This window comes from Haliotis asinina, chromosome 6 (genome assembly GCF_037392515.1).
Source record: "Haliotis asinina isolate JCU_RB_2024 chromosome 6, JCU_Hal_asi_v2, whole genome shotgun sequence".
In the NCBI taxonomy this organism is placed as follows: domain Eukaryota; kingdom Metazoa; phylum Mollusca; class Gastropoda; order Lepetellida; family Haliotidae; genus Haliotis; species Haliotis asinina.
In genome coordinates this window covers 33,058,914-33,076,624 of record NC_090285.1, presented here as the reverse complement: position 1 = coordinate 33,076,624, position 17,711 = coordinate 33,058,914, and the positions used below count along the sequence as shown (strand labels likewise).

General features: G+C 39.9%; 1 protein-coding gene across 1 annotated transcript; it reads right to left on the bottom strand.

Moving 5' to 3' along the window:
• Positions 1 to 2,009: 2,009 nt before the first annotated feature.
• Positions 2,010 to 7,875, bottom strand: LOC137287016 (sialate O-acetylesterase-like). The gene is made up of 8 exons (XM_067819103.1): positions 7,733 to 7,875; positions 7,047 to 7,387; positions 4,996 to 5,134; positions 4,472 to 4,768; positions 3,957 to 4,096; positions 3,391 to 3,551; positions 2,825 to 3,017; positions 2,010 to 2,312 (listed from the first exon to the last, which is right to left on the bottom strand). The coding sequence occupies exons 1-8, from the start codon at positions 7,815 to 7,817 to the stop codon at positions 2,058 to 2,060; spliced, it is 1,611 nt and encodes a 536-aa protein (XP_067675204.1). The 5' UTR covers positions 7,818 to 7,875; the 3' UTR covers positions 2,010 to 2,057.
• Positions 7,876 to 17,711: the final 9,836 nt, after the last annotated feature.

The window sequence follows — 17,711 nt, the reverse complement described above, 5'->3', positions numbered from 1 at the left end:
TCTGGAACAGACAATCCAGTGACCAACAACATGAACATCGGTCTGCGCAATTGGGAACCGATGACATGTGTCAACCAAGTCAGCGAGTCTGACCACCCGATCCCGTTAGTCGCCTCTTACGACAAGCATAGTCGCTTTTTATGGCAAGCATGGGTTGCTGAAGGCCTATTCTACCCCGAAACCTTCACGGGTCCCGTCCGTCCGTCCGTCAGTCCGTCCGTCAGCGTGTCCGTCTGAACAACTGGTTTGCGTGATATCTTAATGTTTAATGATATTTGGTACGATAGCCACTACTCAACTTAATATTCTGTAGATATAATTTTAGGTAATTTTATTTATTTATTTTCTATGCATTGTTCTTGTTGAGTAGAACCTGTTTCTGTTCACATTTGTCCTATTTAGTGGTGAATTGATTATTTTCCTTAATGGAGTTAATGTATTAGTTACATTTCTTGATAGACTGACAAATACTTTTTTTGTTTAATCTTACCTCAAAATACACAAATGAAATGCAACAAATTCTGATAAAAAATTTGAACCATCCCATAAGATACTAGGTACTTTGTTTCAGAAACATTTTAATGAATTTGAGTGAAAATATCATATTTATCATGATGTATTTCCATATGTTATATTACTCCAAAATGTGAAAATTACTGCATAAATGTGTCGCTGGTCACAAATATTTTTGATTTAGTAATGGTAAATCCATCCAGCAGTGTTAGGTATAATAGGCATGCAAGATGCATCGCAGTGATTCGTGCATTTCCACTCCAGTCATATCTGATTTCCTTCAATCAGGTCATGAATGAAATCGAGTACTACCAAAGACCTTTGACAAAGGATCCGATTTTGATCGCTCAAAAGCATGGGAATTTAAATTTATTGTATCTGATTTAATTCAAGTGAAAAGTAAAATGGTGACAGGATTCGCTGGTCAAGGTTTCTTGAAAACGGTATAAGAAGCTATACGGAAACGTCGCATCATAGAAATAAAGAAGTTGTCATCCATAAAGTCTTAGACTTTTCTATTATCCATCAACTTCTAAAATGCCAATCAAACTGCAAAAGGTAAAATGACGTACACATTACATAGCTTATGTATTTATTGATAAATATTATAATATTCATCCATATGTAATGTGGGGCACTAAAACGTGCAAGTAATACATTCGCGAGTGGGAGGGACTTACGCTTCGGGAAAACATGTAGTTATGGAGAAAAACTTCTTTGTTCTAAAACGTACTTGCTACCGGGATTCGGATAGTAATTTCATTCTGCACTCGTGAGCCAAGAGTCGTGTGAAAGTCGCTGTTGGAAGTATTAGAAATCGGTAAGTTCCGTAGTAAAATTACCTCGTCTGCCTTCTTGTATCTCTGCAGTGAGCGCCGCCATTAGATGGTCAACGCCAGGGCCTCTATATTAATGAGAGGCCAGGGAACCAGGATGGCAGTCAGGTAGAATTACAAGTGTGGAGACAGCTATGACACGGAATTCTGATGGTCAGCACCTAAGCCCTCAGCAGTATTTGGATACGGTTAGACATGAGCGTGTCACACACAAGTGGCTGTAAGTCAGTTGGATGTGTAATCACACACTGATCATTAAGTACAGGTGTGATTTTAAACCGATATAACGCAACGGAGTCAGTGGCTGCAAATAATCATGTGGTTTATATAACTTTGCCAAATACATACATTATTTGCATGAAAACATTACAGCATATCTGGGCATTTTATTACTCTCTAAACAACATATGCCGCAATGTTCGAGCTCATGATAGGCTAAATCGGTGTGTACAGAGACCATATAATAGATTCAAGTTTGACACAATGTTTTCATTTTCAAAAGATTAACAAAGCGTTGGCAATATTCAGTTCTCACAGACCATGTTTAAAGTTGGTGACATATAAATTAACATTGTCAACCTTTTTATAAGGATGGATCGTCTTCTTCACTAAGGTGACCTTACGGATATCTCAAGATGATACTAAAGATCAAACTAAGTATAGATTGGTTTTTCGTTTTATTTCATAATACTGGACATGTTGTAACCATTACAACCCGACATATCGAATGAAAGGTGGTGCTGGGTAGCCACTTTCATTGTTGTAGACTGCACACTGTTTAAAGGGACACGGCGACTCTCGCCAGGCATAACGTATGGCAGACACCACCATGTCTCTTGACCGAACACATAAATATCTGGTGTTGAGGGTCACTGATGTACTGTCATGTGAAGAAATAGGCAAGGGGAACCACAATGAACTGTCATCTGGTGCAGATGAACTGTAGCCTTGGGAACATGTCACCTGAAGCCAAACAAAACGAATAAACAGAGGAATAACAAGTGAATCAATAACACTCACATGGTCTTGAGTTTGAACATTTTATCCTTCTCAACATTAGAATCATAGGCTGCATGCCATGACTGTTTGAGGACACACAGCAAGGACTAATTGGTCAAGGCATACCGCAGGTCTGTATGACTAGTGTCGTGCTAAAGGCACACATGGCTTGATGCTTCTGACTCTCATAACATGTCTTCAACTCTTGAAAACCTTGTGTATACTCAGACATTTTTCAGTGAAGAATCGAAAAAAACTTTAGTAGTTTCAAAAAACAAGCACATGTTAAAGACACACCATCATGCCACTCTAAAAATCAATATTGCATATCTGTCATTCATACTAATTATCAACCCCAGCGAAGCTACAGTCATTCCCCAAACAAATTACGCATTAAGATTGTCAAAATGTGAACGACCAGCGAAATAAGAACGAAGAAAACAATTGGTAAAACTTAATAACATATGGTCACTGACCTCAAAGCCTGATTTCGATCTAATTTCCAGAGCCTTGTCATATGTTATCTCTACGGTTCCAGCTTCCCCTAAGACAGTAAAACTAGTAGGGAACGGACCACTGAGTGTGGAGTACTGAGTTTGGTTGTAGGCAACTGCAAGAGCGGCTGTACACAGACGCATAGACACATCCTGTTTGTCCCGAGGATGGATACTGAAAGTACATGAAGTAATAAAAAAACAACAGCAGTTCACCTCGGTTTTACATTCCACTGAGATTGACTGGGACAAGTCAAAGAGGCGCCTGAGATTATGTATTGTTTCACATTTCAACTTTTCGAAAGACGTGTCAATCTCCTTTCAAACTCTTTCTGATACACCTGTGAAGATCCAGGTGTTGAGTGGCGACCAGCGGAACTAGGTGGTCACATTCACTGACTTCATCGTATCCATACTGAGTAGATCGATGTTTATGATGATGATCACTGGATTGTCTCCAGACACGATTATTTACAGACCGTCGCCATATAATCTCAACATTGCTGGGTGCAGCTGTAAAGTACAGACGAACAATCCGTTTCTTATACCTTTGCCAAGGAGACGAGAAATCCGGCAGGTCCATTGTCACAGCCATGAAGGTGTTCTTCATCCTGTCATTGGGGACATAGCCATAGTCTGCCGTCTGGTGCCACCGAATGTCTGGGAAACCTTTTGTATCGAAGTAACCCATGTGCCTCCATGGAGCAAGCTGTGGAAGGAAGAAGTGAGAGAGTGAATACACGTTTCAAGAGGACACTGTATTAAATATTGCACTTCGCGAATGGTTAATAATACTGGATATTCACCCCTTTCTTGATAAGAGTGTTAGAACCTACACCAAAACGTCGCTGTCAAAGCAACATTATTATTTTTTCTCCGTTTACTCTTGTAAATCATGATAAGTCATCTAAACTATAAGCTGTGAAGGAAGTAACGTTCCTGTGCAAAGCTATACCTACCTATATCTCGGTATTGCCAACATTAACCCTAATTCTTATTGTCAGGGAATTGTTAGCGTGGATGCCTGAAGAACATTATCAACATTCCTTCCATGATGTACAATAGAAGAAAATCTCATTGACTAAATAAATGAAGACACAGGAGATAAACTAACCTGTACAAATCCAAACGGAAACAGAGGGTCGGTTTGACCCAAAGATCCGCGATGAAATCTGTCTCTCCAGTCATCTATCATGGCGGGGAACGTACAGTTGTACTGATTCATTGTTGTAGGTGGCGTCGCATTGGACTCACCTGGAACGCACATTGGTAGGACTGCTTTAGAAACGGCATTGGTTGTCGTTGACAATGCGTATTAAACTGCTCGAGTGTTTCTAGTGTTGTACATGCAGATCAAATTAAGCCGGTTCATCAAAGACACACGTATACACTCTTGAGTTGAAATCAAGCGGGTATCCAATGAACCAAATGTGGTACTACTAGCGAAATGAACTTCGAAAGAACGTGCAACATTTCCTCTAATGTTACAAAAGGCATTCAGCGCAAACAAATATTTCATGATACAAAAATCAATTTGGAAGTTTCTACTTCTGAACTAAACTTAGATGTTTAGCATTTGGAGGATAAATGTATCTAAATAAGATAGATTTGATATCGTTTAACTCTGACCTTGATACCATATGGCTCCATATATAGTCATGTTCAGGAACGGTCGTATCATGGCATTCCACAAAACAGAAGCAGCATTTGGATCAACGTCAGAAACATAGATAGCATCGTTTACGTCAGCTGTATCGCTTACACCACATTTCTTGAGAACATTGGGAGCGGACCACGCCTCCACTCGGGTTCCTCCATATGATGACGCTACGAGGCCGATGGGGTAATTGAGCTTTGCCGACAGGTACTTCCCATATAACCAACACACAGCCGAAAAGTACGACCAAGGGGAGCCACCAATACTATCTGTAAGATGCAAGTTGAAGAGAGCGAGAGAAAATAACAGTTTGAAACTTAGGAGATACACTCGTCAGACGTCGTGTAATTATGGAGGAGCAACAGGGAGGAACACGTAAACGTTATAAACGTGGTCATTGTGATTATTAATCAGGACACAGAAGAATATGTTATGAACATTGAGAGAACATGTAAATAATGAAGATATATTGAGTGTGCTAATGCCATGTGTGTACCTGCACTAGGAACAGACCAAGGTTCACTGATACCCAAAAGATCATATTCTTCAAAAGGAGATCCTCCCAAGGCAACTGTAAATACTCGGATGTTGGGATGGTTAGCTGCATCTAATTCTTCTTCCGTGGCATTAAGACCCTGTAGAAACAGGATTTTCAACCAGTCATTTCAACCAAAAGAGAGTTTGTGCTTTTTGTTTCGTATGTTGGAATAGGCAGAACAAATAACTTGGTAACACCAGTTTTCTGATTTCATCATAGCATGGACAAACCAGTTTGAAGTGAAAAATTATCTTGGGTGATATTATAACTACATTTTGTACACTTCAGAAATTCAGAATTTACATTTGTATCATAACGAAATTGCAGTGCAATGTATACTTACACAGAATGTGGTTCAAGAACTTGTATGTATACTAATTATGCAGAATTGATAATGAGCTTTATTTAATTTGTCACATACTGAATATTTTATATCTCTGTTTGAAACATTGCATAAAACATTAAATATCTCCACTGTCTTTGCAGACCCATACATTTGAAAAGGTCTCTTTTAACAAGATACTAACATGTGACATCCAGCTGACACCACCATGGTCGTCATATGGCTAAATAACATGTCTTTAGATAGTGGTTAATATTCATGTTCATAATATTTTTGATTTTCCAACTTCACAAGGTACAGCGGCCAATGATGCAAATTTACTGACACGAAGATATTTCTTAAAGAATGGGAAAGCAGACCTTTTAGTTTGAAAACGGTAACGTTTCACACATACCTCTGGCCACAAGAAGATTATACGTTAATATTTATATGGTAATATGATGCAATAGTAACCTTTTACCCACCATACGTCCATTTCTCAGTGTATTTAACGTAGCCTCCATTTCTAAACACGTACACACATGATTTATCCAAGTTAACGTGGATCCCATGTGTCACGATACGCTTTTCACTAACCGAATTTTTCTGCAACCAATAACCGTGTCATCTAAAAGTGTTGCATTACTTAGAAGAGGATGGAGAGTGAGATTATATTGTGACTGGATTCCAAGATGACACTAGTCCTTAAACCTTTACCACTTGGAACATGTGTGAGCTGATCCCCACTCAGACTGACACACTCAGAAAAATGGGTCAGTAACAAGTAAGCTGTTGGAATAGTCGGGTCACGGATAGGAAAACCCAGTGACCTACAATGACCCAACTAAACTATACTCTTCACAAAAGTAGAGGAATTGTAATTTCAGTGTAGGATTGTAGAAATTGAGAGATATATGAGATAGAATCAACGTTGATAAAATAATAATGGATATTTTGAGAATGCATCACCACATGGATTTCATTGAAAGCGAAGCTGTTCGTTCAGTTATCCCTCGTTAGGTGACTGAAGTATGACATGAAAATTTCAGGTTTACAATTTTCAGTCAGTTGTGTGTGATTTCCTCCTGAAAACCCTGACCATACATAAATGCAAGAAACGTATCGGAAAAAAATGGGTTACAGTAATTTACCGACCTGCCTGCAAAAACGTCAAGATTCATAATGACATCCCATGCACGTGTAGGAGTCTCCAACGTTGTGCAAGTCCCCATGAATTGTGATTGAGTGTGGTGATAACGTGAAATGATGCTGCATACACACGATGAATGTCATCGTAACGTTCCACAGTGAGTTTTCTATCTACCAGACTTGTTTTAAGACTATATACTAGTAACTGAAATCGTTGATTCATGATGTGTCAGAACTACCTGCAGGAATTTTGTAAGAAGAAGAGACACTTACTTGATACACGCACAAACTGGCGGCAGCTCAGGAGACAGCCACTGACAAGCGTTAGGACAGAAATTATTCCACGCTGATGTTTCTTTAGAACCAGGCAGACATCGACACCGCAACACTACGTTCTACGTAAATCAAACCTAGTATTCAATATCTATGTTGATGCGACTTAAGTCCATGCTGATGATTCGCTGAAGTGAGAACCAGGCAGGCAACACTCTGTCCTATAGCAAGACCTCTGTTCAGTGTCTATGGTGATGCAACTTACCATGGAAACTGTAAACTGCATGTTGCTCTGACCCGAACATATCCAGACATCTCCAAACAACACGTCTGTTAAGGAGATGCTGCCCTCGTTGGATGTCGCTGTGATGTTGTAAGGGCCACCGGCATCGATGGCAGGAAGTTGAACTGACCACACAGGGGTTGATGGGATGGGTCCAATAAAGGACGCAGTAGTTACCTGTCCCTTACCAGTAATGCTCAATGTGATGGTCTCCCCATCCTTTGCTGCATAGCCCCAAATGGTCGTCTTTTGGGGAGCTTTTTGAAGAACCATGTGGTCACCATAGTAACTGGCAAAGGCAAATAGCTTTTGCGCCGTAGTCCCTGAAGAGAAACAGAGAAGTGCAAAGAGAATGCAGTAAAATACATCTTTATTGACACCTGCTAGTGTACATGCGCTGTTTAATAGGTCTTGACGTCGGGTTTCAAGTTTGTTGGATGTCTGCCTGTGTCCACAAATTACCAGTTTGAAAGAATGAGATGCAATAACAATTGAACCATCACTTATTCATACCAGAAAGACAATGCTCTTAGTTCCTTTATCAATTCACAATGCTCTAGTATGCTGCACTTCCATAGTAAACATAAATACCATTAATTTCAAATGGTTCGACACAGCCTTACTAATGCCAAAAGTTTGAAACCAAACAGTGCTCTTTGATACACTACCTTTTCCATAATATGCTGCTAATGCTGTCCCACAAATTACAGTCCACATGAATTTCCATACAACTGATTCCATTTCAACCGTCATCTACAAGACTATACGACGTAGACGGTGTGTTATCTCCTTAAGCTTCAACTCTGCCCTTATGATCTCAGATAAGTGTGGTAGAGTCACAGTTTCTTCCAAAAGGTTAAAGATAGTCACGAGAATCAGCTGAAGTTCTTCTTTTGCCTGATCTGTTAGATATGACAGAAATCGTCGATAACAAACTAATATGAAGAAATGTAACGAATGCTATTCCAATACCGACGTTGTGTAAAATATATTGTCGCTGACGCTCAGATCCAAGATAATGCATGGAATGAAAAGTTTGTTTTATTTTAAAGTAATAGAAACTCGATTTTCTATAAAGACAAATACACAAAAGAACAGATTACCACAAATCTGGACAATGACGGGGACGAGGACAGTGGTCCCGAGTTTTCTGAGTTCCAGTCTTCTCGAAGTATGTTCGTTAAGGATAGAACGTCTATGGTGACGTAGGCATCAAATTAGGGGTTGATTTGTTCAGGTGACTTGATGAATGGGGAACTCGACCTATATGACAATTGCATCAAGAATGCCTTAACTCGCCCCTCCGTCTATACGTAAAACAATGGAAGCAATTCAAGTTTGTTGAGACACAAAATCCTTCAGGCAAACACTGTGGTGAAGGTGAAGTCAATGTCTAACTTGCCAGAGGATCGACGTCACCGGGTATGATGCACCACACAGGACATAAGCTGTGTAATGAGAAATCATTAGTTTCGACACACCCCAGTTTGACAGAACGGTGAGATTAAAATATCCTAAGAACAAGTGAAATGCAGCTCTCAGTCTAATGTAGGCACACATAATATAAAGAGAGAAAACTATAAAAGCTGTGAACAATTGCTGTGAAGCAAACTTATTGTTCAATTTCGATTCAGCTCTAGATAGTGTTAACCTGGACTCTTACATGGCCAATGTGGAGCAAATTTCGTCCAGTCATTGAGATGCTATTATTGACTCTCCCCTAAATTAATCATTTGCATGATGTTCACGTTTATAACATGGCCATTGGGAAATCTCTATAGTCGGCCATGCGCCATGGAAGTCGTTAATGAACCTGGACTTAAGCAGAAACTATGACAATAGCCCAGTGTCAAAAGTCCACGATCGCCGAATGTTGACGTCCCATAAAGGTCTGTAAAAAACATGGAGGTGTCTTTAAAGAAGTCCCATCTTCATCACCAAGATGACGTCACTGATGTCTTTTGATAGTACTTTTAATCAAACATATGAGTCTTCTTGCTATCCTGGTATACAGATGTATCCAGAACTAACACAAGTATTTCTCGTGTTTTTCGCTGACGACGTGGTACTCCTATTTACGGCGTACAAAAGCGTTTCATTGTTTTGGAAAAGTATTGTCCAGAGTATGAGGGAGCATTCCGTTAATTTCGATAAATTCAAAATTGTTGTCTTTAGAAACGGAGGTAAGCTTTGTAAATATGAACAGTGTTTGTGGAGTGCTGTGACAATAGATTGTATCCCATGGTATAGGTATTTGGGTGTTATTTTTTCTCAATGCTTTTCTTGGCATAAACATTTTGATAATTCTATTCTACAATCTAACATAGCCCTTGTAGTTTTATTATACCATTATCGAAGTTCACTATGATTCACGGTGATATCTTCTTCGGGATTTGTTCTTCTAAAATGTTACCAATTCTACTCTGTGGGGCTGAAGTCTGGAGGTAGGATTGTGATATTAGTTCACCAATCGAGCAAGTTCAACCTTTGGCTTGTAAAACGTTTCTGATTGTGGAAATATCTACCCCTAATCACGTCGATCGGGGTGAGTCTGGCAGATATCCTGTTTTTGTTTATGCTTAAAAACGTTGTTTTAGATATTGGTATAAACTGTTGATATGCCAGCATCTCGTCTACAACTTTTAATGTTTAGATGCTAGCCAAGGTAAACTTAAATTACTACTCTACAATATTGGATTTCGATATGTATGGGAAAGACAGTATACTAGTAGTCAGTGAGCTTAAATTCATTCCAGTCTGAATTTATCATCTGGGTTCAACAGGGCGCTACCATCAAGTTCTGTTCATATTCTCTTCTAAAGTCGACAGTTTTTTTATAATATACATACATTACATGCCAGTGTCAAATATGTTCTCGTCACGATTTGGCTGAAACATTGCCGATGTGACGTTAAATATTAACTCACTTATTCTTTTAAAGCGCAATCTTTCTGTGGAACCAAATCTTAGTGTTATCAACATTAGTGAATTTCGCACTGCTCTTACACAGTTTCGTTTTGGTAATATATGGAGACACGTAGATACACAAATACGCCTAGGCATCACAGGTTTTCTAACGTGTGTTAATAGATGTATTGAAAACAAGTATGAATTCCTTTCAGTGTGCACTGCATACAGTTCCATACGCACTAAACACGTTCCTGTCCTATTCACACCTTTCTTTGATAAATCTCAATATACTGATGTCCTCAAACGATACTTCTGTCATCAGAAATGAAGCAATGTTTATTTATTATATGGTTGCAAGGATGTAATATTGTATCATAAGCCCATGACCTGCATACGCTCTGTTAATGAAGAATTGATTGATATTTATTGTGTTGATATTTTAATTTTTATACTTGATATATTATTGCCAAACATATCGAATGAAAGGTGGCCCAGGATAGCCACTATCCTTGTTGTAGACTGCACACTGTTTAAAGGGACACGGCGACTCTCGCCAAGCATAACGTATGGCAGACACCACCATGTCTCTTGACCGAAGACATAGTTGGCTGTAGTTGAGGGTCACTGATGTGTTGTAATGTGATGTCATGAAGCGAACAAGACTGAGTAAGTATTACAAAATTCAAACAGTCGGTCCTCCCAACACAAGCATGTGTTGATGTAAATTGTAAAAACTGTGAACAAGAGGTAAAATGTTTTGGAACGGCTCAGATTTTTTTCTTTTGTTGTTTTGGTTTTTTGTTGTTTTTTGTTTGTTTGTTTGTTTGTTTGTTGTTTTGGGTTGTTGTTGTTGTTTTGTTTTTTTTTTGTTTTGTTTTTTGTTTTTTGTTGTTGTATTTTCAATATATGAAGTTGCAATGGGCACTGACCTCAAATCCTGAATTCGATCAAATTTCCAGAGCCTCGTCATATGTTATATGCACGGTCCCATCCTGCGCCGAGACTGTAAAACCAGAAGGGTTGGGACCATTGAGTCTGAAGTACTGAGTTTGGTTGTAGGCTACAGCAAGTCCAGCTGTACACAGACGCATAGACACATCCTGGATGGATACTGAAAGTACACGGAACAACATACATTACTTCCACTGATGTGTACATGTAAAAACCCATTCCCAGGAGATATGTGTAAAGAGATTTCCAGTGACAGGTCAGTGAGGCGTATGAGATTATATATTGTTTTACATTTCACCCTTTTTAAAACACGTGATACTGGTTTTAAACAAGTTTTGATACACCTGTGTAGATCCAGATCATAACTGTCGTCAGATTTACTAACTTGATTGACACATGTAATCGTATCCATATATTGCGAAGGATATTACTCACTGGATTGTTCGATTCGATTATTTACAGACCAAAGCCATATAATTTGAATATTGCTGAGTGCGGCTTGAAACAACAAGCAAACGAACAAACAATTTCGGATCCCTTTGCCAAGGAGACGAGAAATCCGGCAGGTCCATTGCCACAGCCATGAAGGTGTTCTTCATCCGGGCATTAGGGACAAAGCCGTAGTCACCACCGTAGTGCCACCGGATGTCTGTGAAGCCGGTAGTAATCGTGTCATTGCCTCTCCATGGCTGTAAAAGGAAGGAGTGAGAGAATGACAACACATTTCGCATGGACATTATGTTTAATATTGCATTTAGCCAGTGGTGTCTGATACAGAATACCCACCACAAGACACGCAGGAACCATATAGGGCGTCATTTCAAAATGACAGGTGTGTTGTGGGAGGAGAGGTGTATACAGGTAGGAGTGACAGGTGTGTAGTGGGAGGAGAGGTAGATACAGGTAGGAGGGACAGGTGTATAGTTGGAGGAGAGGTAACACAGGTAAGAGTGACGGGTGTGTATTGGGAGGACGGGTGGCTACAGGTAGGAGTTACCGATGTGTAGTGGGAAAATAGGTTTGCAGGTAGAAGTGATAAGTGTGTAATGAGAGGTGAAGTGGATACAGGCAGGAGTGACACGTTTGTATTGGGAGGATAGGTGGAGAAGCGCGTTCCTGAATGAGCGAAAGTTGGGTAATAGAAGGGAGAGATTTGTATCTCAACAGAAAGGATAGGTACATGTAGGAGAAACCGCTGTGGGCAAGGTGAGAGACGAGGAGAGGGAAGGATGGGGAGATAAAAAGAGACATAGTATCTCATGTCGCTTGTACTTCACCCACTTCACCGACTTCATAAACTGCATAACACACGTCTACTTGATCTGCGTCTCCCACATCCTGAGCTACCTTCCAGTGATATACACACCTGAATATCCAGTCCCCGAATGCATAGACCTGTCTCAGTGATTCCTAGTATAATTAACTATTTACAATAGCCAGTCCTACATATCGCGTGACAACGACAACGCCTCGTTCATGCACAACAATCGACGACAGTACACACTTCAAGGCAGACTGCAGTCGCGTCACAAATAATGTGTTCCTGGTTGATCTCCCTGAAGGAACGCATTCTGTTGTACTATGCTATTTGTCAGTTTGCATATTTTTTAGCTCTCACGATGCAAAATGGACTTGTGTTTCAGCACAAAAAGGCTAGAACGAATGAATTCTGAAGTGACAATAAAATAAGGTTTAGGTGTTTGCTTTTCGTTCGATTGTGAAAACTTGACTCATGGCCAACGTAGGAATCATCTGATCCACTACGCTCGCGTATGTATTTATTTGAATTTCGTTGTTAAGATATTTCAGCTTTGCTCACATTTGTCGAGACAAAGCTGAACACACCTATGTGGAGGTATGGCTTCCTTGTTATAAAAACAGGAGAGTCATCTAATTGTAGAAAATTCTGCCACGCTACTAAAGATTACCAGTTCAAAGTGAATTATTTAATATGTCCAATGTCCGCCATCCACCCGAATCTCCTTATTCTGCCCCAAACCATACACTACTTACCCCAGCAGCGCCTCTCACACCCTGAGCTTCCTAACTAATTTATCCACCCGTATCACTTAATTCTTCCACACCCTGAGTTTCCTAAATCACTCTTCCACCCGAATCTGATTCAGTTTGTTCTAACCCACTAGGCTGTACGTATACTTACCTTACCTACGTCTCCCACACCTAGAGTTGCCAAAATACTTAACCCTATCTCCTGATTGTTTTACCCCACCATACACAACTTACTCGATCTGCGTCTCCCACACCCTCAACTTCCTAAATAATTCACCTACCCGCATGTCCTATTTGTTTTAATCTATTATGCAGTATTTACCCTACCTGCGTAACGTACACTCTGAGCCTCCTAAATTAGTACTTCCTAACTAATTTATCCACCATTATCTGTCACCATATGCTCAACCCCACCATACACTACTCCTTCTACTTGCGTCTCCCACTCCGAGAGTAACCAAATAGCACAATTTATATGTCCACTGTGTCTCCTTCTACTTTCACTGATTCTGATTTAACCCCACACACTAGTTATCCCCCACCCCCACCCCTACTACTACTGCTACTACTACTACTACTACTACTACTACTACTACTACTACTACTACTACTACTACTACTACTACTACACACACACGAGGCTATGAACAGCACGCAATTATTTATCTCGGCCTTTCTCTGCCTCACACATCAATTCCACCACTAATAACACCCGTTTGTTGATTGCTATACCCGACTACAGACCGTCACTTAACGCCTGTTTCTCTCACTGATTCCTAGCATAGTTAGACCTCTAAGCATAGCCTGTCCTACATGTCGGGTACAAGGTTATGGCAACGCCCACTTTCAAGAACTGTTATGGATAACTTTGTATATTTCAAGGTCGACTGAGGTCTCGTCATGACAAGTATCTTCCTGGTTGATCTTTAAAGATATGGAATCTGTCTAAACATAATATGTGCTAGTTGATGCCATGTTGCACTCTCACTCAGTAAAGCACTGTTATTCTTGTTTTGTAAGTTTGATATGTTCGTATTGTGAACACTCAGTAAGTAAAGGCGTCCGAAGTAGGCGTAAAAGTATAAGGTTTAACTGCTTCCTCGACGTTTGATTGTAAAAACTTAAACAATAACCAACTTGTGTGCTGTACCATGTCCTCGTACGTACTTCTCACACTTACAAGTTAAACCATGTCTATCAAGACAACTTACTCACATACATTGAGACGGTGCAGGGCCCACTTACCTGGAGTTTTGGCTTCCATGTTATTATGTCATTTCCGGGGCACAGGTTCAAAGGCACGTTGTACGACAATCGGACTTTTACAACTTCTGTCACATTACGCATAGCACTGCGTACAGGCAGAAAACAATGCTGTAGCGCGTGTTACACTGAGATCTACATTTAGCAGTATCACAATTGTGTCATGACTGGTCTATGTGCCGTCCATTGAACTGAGATATACGCTGAGCTGTATTACAGCTGTGTGATGACGGGTCCCTGTGTTTTACGTGACATTGAGATCTACATTCAGCTATATTACAGCTGCATCATAACTGGTCCATGTGTTGTCCGTTACACGTACAGCTGTGAGATGACTGGGGAACGTGTTATCCGTTACACTGAGATCTACATTTAACTGTATGACAGCTGTGTCATGACGGGTCCATGTATTGTCCGTTACGCTGAGATCTACATTTAGCAGGGTCACAGCTCTGCGATGACAGGTCCATATGTTGTCCGTTACACGTACAGCTGTGTTATGACTAGTCCATGTGTTATCCATTACACTGAGATCTCATGTAACTGTATTACAGCTGTGTCATGACGGGGCCGTGTGTTGTCCGTTACACTATGTGAGATCTACATTTAGCTGTATTACAGCTGTATGATCACTGGTCCATGTGTTGTCCGTTACACTGAGATCTACATTCAGCAGAATAACAGTTGTATCATAATGGATCTATGTGTTGTCAGTTACACAGAGATCTACATTCAGCAGAATAACAGTTGGATCATAATGGATCTATGTGTTGTCAGTTACACAGAGATGTACATTCAGCAGAATAACAGTTGGATCATAATGGATCTATGTGTTGTCAGTTACACAGAGATGTACATTCAGCAGAATAACAGTTGGATCATAATGGATCTATGTGTTGTCAGTTACACAGAGATGTACATTCAGCAGAATAACAGTTGGATCATAATGGATCTATGTGTTGTCAGTTACACAGAGATCTACATTCAGCAGAATAACAGTTGGATCATAATGGATCTATGTGTTGTCAGTTACACAGAGATCTACATCTAGCTGTATCACAGCTGTACCATGAAGGGCCCATGTGTTGTCCCTTACGCTGAGATCTACATTTAACAGTGTCACAGCTCTGTGATGACTGGTCTATGTGTTTTCCGTTAAACTGAGATCTACATTTAGCAGTATCACAGCTGTATCATCAATGTGTCGTCTGTACACTGCGATCTATAGAAGCAGTGTATGTTATATCTGTAAAGTGACGGGTCCATGTTATGTGGGAAGGTCTTTCTATTCTAACCCGAAATACCCACTGTGGTTTCCTATATCTAAGTACAACAGTCTATTGCATAATTTCCTTTTATAAACAAATGTCTAAACGTGTGCTGAAAAAAATGGTTTCTGTTGAATGTTATTGACAGTGTGCGAAGATTCATGGCATACGCTAGCGCTTTCCTTAAATCTCTGTCTGGTATGAGAAGTAATCCCATGACATGTTTTCATTAGCAATCGGTATTAAGTGGACAATGTAAAGGTCTTGCTTTCCTTTAACATCTATCTACAATGGACAATAGATTCATGACACATGTTCCTGTAAAGTTCTCATCTGTGTAAATGAGATAAAATTTGACATCACATCGGGAAGTTTTGAGCCATAGTCTTCTATTGAAGTTGTATAATACATCAGTGATTTATGTTCTCTCTAAAATGATTACAATAGATCCATGACGCTTACTTACTTCAGATCTCTGTCTAAAGTGTACAATACAACCATGAGATATATTTTCCTTAACTCTCTCTCTACAGTGCACTACACATCCATGATACATGTTTTCAATAGATCCCTCTCTCTCTATGACGTACAATAAATTCATGAGACGTGTGTTCCTTAGATCTCTGTCCACAGTGCATAATAGATCCATAAAACATGTTTCTTTAGATCTATGTCTATAGGGTACAGTAGATCCATGACACAATTTCCTTTGATCTCTGTCTACAGTGTGCAGTAGATCCATGACGCATATTTACTTTACATTTCTGTATGTAATGCACAGTAAGAACGCGACACATGTTTTCGTTTGTAATGTACAACAGATCCGCGACACATGTATACTTCACATCGCTGCCTGTAATGTTTCTGGGTATCACGAGGTGTAGCTGTATGTTAGCATCTGATGGGGATATGTTTCTCAGGCCATAAGGAGTAGGTGTATGTTAGCATGTAATGGATATGTGTTTCTAGCTGTGTGCTACAAATTATCATGTACTGTTCATAAAAGCAGGGGAACCTGGACACTGAAGTCTGGTAGAAAGAAAACCCATTGAGGAACGTTACAATGGCGTTCACCTTGTGTATGCAGCATCATCTCAAGCTATCACCACATGCAAACACAATGCATGGCAAGCACGGAACAATACAACCACGTCCATCTTGAGTATGCAGCATCATTTCACGTTATCACCAAATACATTCACGCAAACACAATGCATGGGAAGCACGTGCACAATGTGGCAGCCTTCGACATGTGCATGGGGTGGCATGACATCACCAAGATGATCCTCTCTGAAGGACTGAAGGAGGCAACAGTGACATCAAAACATTATTATTTGCTTCTATGGTATCAGCACATATTGTGGTTTATTATTTTGACATCATGACATGTTGCGTTTTATTATTAAGACATCAGCACAGTTCCATGTCCTAGTTGAATAACTTTATGCATGGTTTCCACAGCTGAACACTTTTTGTTGATATATTCTCCCAGTATTTCCATCCAACATATTGACTCTGTGTAGTGACTGCACAAAATTAAAGTGTCATATGAATGGAAACAATATTGAATCAGTTTCGGCATTTTGTCAATAGTCAATATACCCGTTAACTGGTATATTACCACTATTTGTCAATAGTCCAGCAATATCAGGGAACACCAGAAATGGGCGTTACACATTGTATCGGTCTCCGCCGACTATTTACCCATAGGGCGACACCGCTCCTCTATTTTGAAGAAAATTGTACGCTGTGATTTATTCAGCTCACTATTCTCAACAAATATGTTCCCCCTTGTGTTTACTGCTGTTCGTCCTTTCAGTTTTTTATGGACGTGTTTCTTAAAAAAGTCCCTTTTTACAGATACAAAGGTAATTTGTGTGTTGCCGTATTTTATCTTACCAACACTGAATTTACGAATGCTTTCCAAAACAGCACAGAAGTTGGTGATCTGCTGCTAATACGGGTAAATGTGAAACCATTGCCGGATGATCTCTGGACAGCCTGTAAAGACATTAAACAAGTTGCCTAGTGAGTGAACAAACTGCAACAAACAGGCACCACTGCTGATCGGCCAAGGTCAGGTCGAGCACGTGTGATGTCATAGGTGTAGGGTCGTCAAATTGTATTACATCATTTTTGTAGTAGTTGTTTTTGACGGCTACGTGTAGGAGTAGGTGGTAATATACCAGTTAACGTGTATATTGCAATTTCAACTTCACAATTCGGTATATTGCGGTACACTTTT